The sequence below is a fragment of the Pyrus communis genome, chromosome 17 (assembly GCF_963583255.1).
Source record: "Pyrus communis chromosome 17, drPyrComm1.1, whole genome shotgun sequence".
Lineage (NCBI taxonomy): Eukaryota > Viridiplantae > Streptophyta > Magnoliopsida > Rosales > Rosaceae > Pyrus > Pyrus communis.
The window spans coordinates 16243052-16249051 of NC_084819.1; the positions used below are offsets into that span (position 1 = coordinate 16243052).

Below are 6000 nucleotides of genomic sequence, written 5' to 3' on the forward strand. Positions count from 1 at the left end.
AAAAGCATTTCCAAACAAATAGTCTTCCCACTTCATGCATGACTTTGATGGCATTTTATCAAATATAAAAATCTGATCCCACACAATTGTTATGGACAGTAGTCACACACTTGATTCATAAGGCAACAAGAAAATAAGATCAAATAATACTAACAAGCACATAATTTGTTAGGCAAAAACTTGAGCTAACCCTAATAATTTACTGAGCATCGGTTTTGTCCTTCTGCAATTTATTCTTCAAACCAATACTTGAAGATAATTGAAGCCTTTTGGATAAGAAAGGGCTTGACCAAGAACATGTACTCTAAACTTGTTTTATCTGTTGACAAGATTAGATGGCACGTTCTTTGATTGAATACCAGAGATTAGTGTCTTTTGAGAGTTTTGAGAATCCTATTGTCCCATATCGGGAAACATTGATTTGTCAATGACCTTTATATAGGTCTAGTCCTTTATACTAGTAGTTAGGATTTGGATCATTAGGAAATAGATTGAATGCTTGGGCGTTATGATTGTGGGATTAGGTTTGTATAATATAGTCCAATACAATTAATATTAATTAATCAAGACAAGAGCCTTGGATGTTAAAATTAATCAAATTCATTAATTTGAATTTCGGATTAAGTTTTTAATTAATTTATTAATTAAAAACATGTTGATTAAGAGACACATCTCTTATAAAGAGTTGTGTATTTTCAAATATGCTGAACAAGTATTTAAAAGCTCTTTTTCTTTTGTACAAAACTCCTAGAGAGTAAACACACAAAACAATTAGCTAAAATTCTATAATCCAGTGCGGGTTGTAAAATTAGGTAGTTGTATCCTGGTCAAGCAGACGTTGTACAGCCACAAGCACAAGAGTGGGACGGAAATACTATTCGAATGACATAGCTTTTGTGCTAGCCTCTACCTTTGATTTATTCAAGTTGGTATCATTTTAATTTCTGTATTTATTGTGTAATTTCATTCTGTATTGTAAGTATTTTTGAGTAAAGTATAAGTATTTCAAATTTTGTATTTTTGTTTCTAAATTGTTCTCAACACAATCATTATTTGCCGGCATCATGGTTCATATTTTAGGGAGTTTTAACGAAAAGCCCACGTTACTGTTCACTTTAACGAAAAATCATATTTTTACACTAAAAAGTCAATCATGATACTATTCACTTTACCTTTTATTTTGTTCTTATCATTAAAACTCAAAGTTTTCAAGCCATTTTCATTAATTTTCCTTATATTTTATCCACTTGAGGACAAGTGTGAAGATGAATATAATAATATGGCTTATATTACCCATAATTATGTGACAAGATAATTAGGTTAACTAGCATGTGAATTTTTATGCTTAACATATTATTTGGGATATATACTTTTTGTTTCGGCGGTCAACAGATAGGATTATCGAAGTTCGATATATTTTTTTTCAAAAAAAATAGGGACATTCTTTTAACCGTTAGATTTGACTTTAATGAAATGTTGTGGTTGAGATTCTGTGGTTGGTTTTAAGGGATGTAAACAGGTATCGTCTCTCTCTCTCTCTCTCTCTCTCTCTCTCTCTCTCATATATGTGTGTGTGTGTGTGTGTGTGACCCAAAATGTCTTTCCGGTTTGTAATCTGACTTGTTCCTATTCAATTGCCCTTGTTCCTTGTTTATAGGGATGCCAATGTAACAAAAGCTACAGTTGCTGCGCTGGGTGACCTTGTTGATGTACTTGGCCTAACCATCAAGCCACTGTTCGGAGATTTTGCCTTCTTTGAGGGAATTTTGCAAGAGTGTCTTCAGTTCGATGATAAAAGTCTCAGGGAAACAACAGCTTGGGCTTATGCGATTATGAAGCGCATCATGGATCAATGAGAAGTGACTGGTCGGTATTCGTTGAGGTCTAAGGATAGGTGTCACGGAAGTTAGAAAGTTATTCAGATCGTGTAGCCCTTTTTTATTTTGCATTATGGACACAACTCTAGTTTTCGTTTTTGGTTCTGAGAACATCGTCGCTTTATTGAGGCTACAGGAAAGGTGCCCTTTCTTATGTTTCGGAACTCTGTTAAGTGCAATACATCCACTGATCAGTGGTTTGAGTTATGTTCTCAATCAGTTTTTCTCATTCTTTACTGGTACGGACTTTTTGTTTTCGAGAAAAAAGAGAGTTACGATAATATTTGATATAGATTAAGAATAAACGACTGTTACAATGTTGATTTGAAAAGAATGGGAGCAAGAAAGAATTTATAACGAAAGGTACATTGGCGCTACCATCTGCCGGTGTTCATGGAACAGCAAGAGATCCCGCCCAAGGACGATGAAGGATTCGATGCCATCGTATCAATCGAAAGGACCTGCATAAATCTTGTGTTCATTTCACTGTTCTGACGCGAATCAATGAGGTTCCAGTTTTCGACTTCAGGAAGCTGATCCTCCTCATTGAGATATCGAACCACTTGTCTCATGGTAGGCCTAGCTTCTGGTTTGTAGTGAGTGCAAAGCAAACCTAGTTCCAGCACCAACTTCATCTCTTTAACATCAAAATTCGAGTCCAAGTTCGGATCAACTGTATCGAGTATGCGATCCATTTCATGATTCTCCATCACCCAATCCGCCAATATGAACTCGCCTGAGCCGATGGGTCTCCGCCCACAAGCCACTTCAAGGAGTAGAACTCCATATGCAAACACATCGGAGCATGTGGAGGCCTTCCCTGTGCGAGCCAATTCTGGTGCAATATACCCAAATGTGCCAACCACGCCAGTAGTGTGTGATATTTCTCCATGATCATACAACCTGGCAAGGCCGAAGTCGCTTAGCCTCGGGTTCATTTCTGCATCTATTAACACATTGCTCGACTTCACATCGCGATGAATCACCACTTGCTCCCATTCCTCATGCAGGTACAAGAGCCCTGTTGCAATGCCTTTGAGGATGCTGAACCTTTGTGCCCAGCTCAGCACAAAGTTGTTTTCGGACCCAAAAATGAGCGAGTCTAGGCTTCCATATGGGATGTAATCGTAGACTATGAGGAGATCGTTCTTCTTCTTGCACCAGCCCTGGAGATGGACCAAGTTCTTGTGCCTCAACTTTCCCAAGCTCTCAATTTCTGAAGCGAACTCCTTCCTTCCTTGGATCGAATTTCGGGCGATCTTCTTAACCGCGATTTCACATCCACTAGAAGGTAAGACACCCTTGTAAACTTCACCAAAACCGCCGGCTCCAATCACACCGGAGGCCTTGAAACCCTTTGTTGCTGCATAAAGATCCTTGTACTTGAGCCTGTGAGGACAATCCAGCTCCCAATCCTCAAGACTCTCAAACTCATGCATTCCTCTGTACAAGGTGAAGAACAACAAAACTCCCAACAACACGCAAACCACAACCGATGAGGCAATTATAAGAGCCTTGATTTCGGGTCTGTAAGAGGATGAACCTTTCTCTTTTGGCGGTTTAGGAAGTTGCGAAACATTGATTGGTCTCGGTATTCCATCCACTGTGAAACTCCACGCTATTATGTAATGAGCGCTCGCTTGTTCTCCGGTGGATGCAGAGAAGCCGGCGTACATAGTCTCTTGAAGAGTAGCAGATAAATTGATAGTCAGCGACAATAGCGGTCTCTTGGGTTTCTCCACATGTATGGGAGATATTGTGACATTCAGCATTTGAGTTTTGCCATCGTAGTCTATCCAAACTTGGATGGGTTCACCGCTCTCCAAGTTTACTTCTTCTTTGTGTGCTCCTTTGACAAAGTAAGCAGCTGGTTCAGTTGCTACAGAGGACAAACTATTGCTGTTTATACCAACATGGTTTCCTGCAGTGTTGGAGTTCTCTTTAAACCCATTCACCGTGTCGAATTCCACAGAAAAGATGTGGTTTGAAGGGTTACTGTCCGTTGTGGAGTTGAAAATCCCAAAGAAATGTCCGGGTTCCGCCCCAGGGAATTTTGGAGAGGGAGAGAGTGTGAAGGCTAGGCCAAAGCCTCCGGGGCCGGAACCAGGGGAGACAATTGCAAAAACAAAATGTGTGCTGAAGGAAGACGCATTAGGGTATGAAGAAGAAGAGTTTTTATCAAAAAAGTTTATAGGTTTGGGATAGAATGCATGGCCTATAATATTATGTGATGTGTTTGTGAGCTTGAGCATGCCGGAGGGCTTGATTATAGTTGCCCCCTCGCGGATTAGGTCATTTGCCTCACTTCCATTGAATCCGTTGAACAAAAACTCAACTCCTCGAGCCGGCGAAAACATGGCAAAGAAGAGGAGGAAGGCTAAAGAAATTGGTAAAGCCATTGGGTTTTAGAAATTGCAGAGGCCGGTCCAATACCTTAATATAGCTTGAGAATACGGTGGGCTTAGAAACGGTCAATGTTTAGAGCATATGCATGTAGAGAGACCCTCCTACTACGTGTGGTCCCGTTTAATTGTGCACGTCAGCATACAGATGATGTGATTCTCAAGACGAATACAAACAAATAATATGCAACTTAAGAAGGAACTCATAGTTTTCCTCGAGGAATATTGCCTTGAATTAATTGTCAAAGTCATATGTTAACTGCTCATTTTTCCGCGTTGGGGAGAGTTGTGGAAGTCATAAGCTGCCAGACTTAACTGGAAGGCATTGATCAAAGGCAATTGGCATGTAATTGCCACCATTGACTTGCTCAGCCCTTTAGCAATTGACCTCTTTGAGTTAAGGAAGAAAAGGACTTGAGTGCTTATCGGCTTATTGAGTGGCTACAGATTGTTGTGGAGTCCACTTTTTGGCGTAAACTGACCGCTGTTGTAATTTACAAACGTTGACTCTTGAGAAAGAGAATGTTCTATTGAAATGGATAGTAATATTCAGACGCATATTTTTACATTTTACATATCTTTATTAATTTTTGACCATTAATTTTCTTCAATGATGATTGGAAATTAAGAGAAGTTTATGAGAAGTAAAAATGAATGTGTGAATAACAACATCCTATTGAAAAATGTAGAGAAACAATATGCAAATTACACAAAGAATTACAAGAAAGAAGAAAAAGAAAAGAAGGGGTTGATTTTAGATGGCTTCCTAAACATGTCGAATCACCTATACTTTAGTCCTTCAACTTTTGACGAAGATTCTGTTGTAAACTAAACCAAAAACCAATCAAGCAATAAACAAAACACAACGATTTCAGAGTTCCTCCTATGTAATATAGGAGTACTTCTCTAACTACGGAAACTTTATTGATTATCAACAAATACAAGAGAACTCACAGACACAAAGTGTTCTCAAATATACAAACTTATGCGGCTATGCCTATCAACATGCCTAAACTAAAAAGGATTAGGATATATTGGACGCAATATATTTGGATTTGTGTTTCCTAGTTGGTTTGGGATTTGGTTTTCTATATTCTAGGGACTTTGTGTAAACCTATGACATCTATTAGTATAAATAGATGGATGTGGTTTGGGATTTGGTTTTAGTATAGGATTTGATTTTCTATATTCTAGGGACTTTGTGTAAACCTATGACATCTATGACATCGTTACGAAGTTCTTCATATATTTTGTCTCCAATGCAGCCCACAATTCCTTCGCAGAAGTTATGTTCATCACACCATACTTCTGTTGCTTTCCCAAGCATAGCCAAATTGTAGAACTTGCATGAGCATTCAATCTTTCCCATTCTTCTTTTTTCATTGAAAGCAGTATGTCTCCTAACAACCAAACCTTGTTGTATCAGGACATCTCGAACCTCACACCGCCACATACAAAGTTGTTCGTTCCATCAACTTTCTCAATTTCAAACCTAGCACTCTGAACCGTCGTCTTGGTTCCACTAGTGCTAGACTTTTCTTCAACATCATCACTACTGGTGGAATCACCAGTCTTCGTCATTGCTTGATAGTCATAACCCACGTAAGAACCTAAGCTCTTGATACCACTTATTGTAAACTAAACCAAAAACCAATCAAGCAATAAACAAAACACAACGATTTAAGAGTTCCTCCAATATAGGAGTACCTCTCTAACAACAG

The 6000-nt window shown here is 38.7% G+C and overlaps 1 protein-coding gene across 1 annotated transcript; it reads right to left on the bottom strand.

The window, feature by feature from the left end:
* Positions 1-1661: 1661 nt before the first annotated feature.
* On the bottom strand, positions 1662-4368 carry LOC137722784 (lectin-domain containing receptor kinase VI.3-like). The gene has a single exon (XM_068461871.1). The coding sequence runs from the start codon at positions 4274-4276 to the stop codon at positions 2252-2254; it is 2025 nt and encodes a 674-aa protein (XP_068317972.1). The 5' UTR covers positions 4277-4368; the 3' UTR covers positions 1662-2251.
* Positions 4369-6000: the final 1632 nt, after the last annotated feature.

Bases quoted from the DNA above. Each gene is read 5' to 3' on its own strand.
- LOC137722784 (XM_068461871.1), bottom strand. From the start codon at position 4,276: ATGGCTTTACCAATTTCTTTAGCCTTCCTCCTCTTCTTTGCCATGTTT.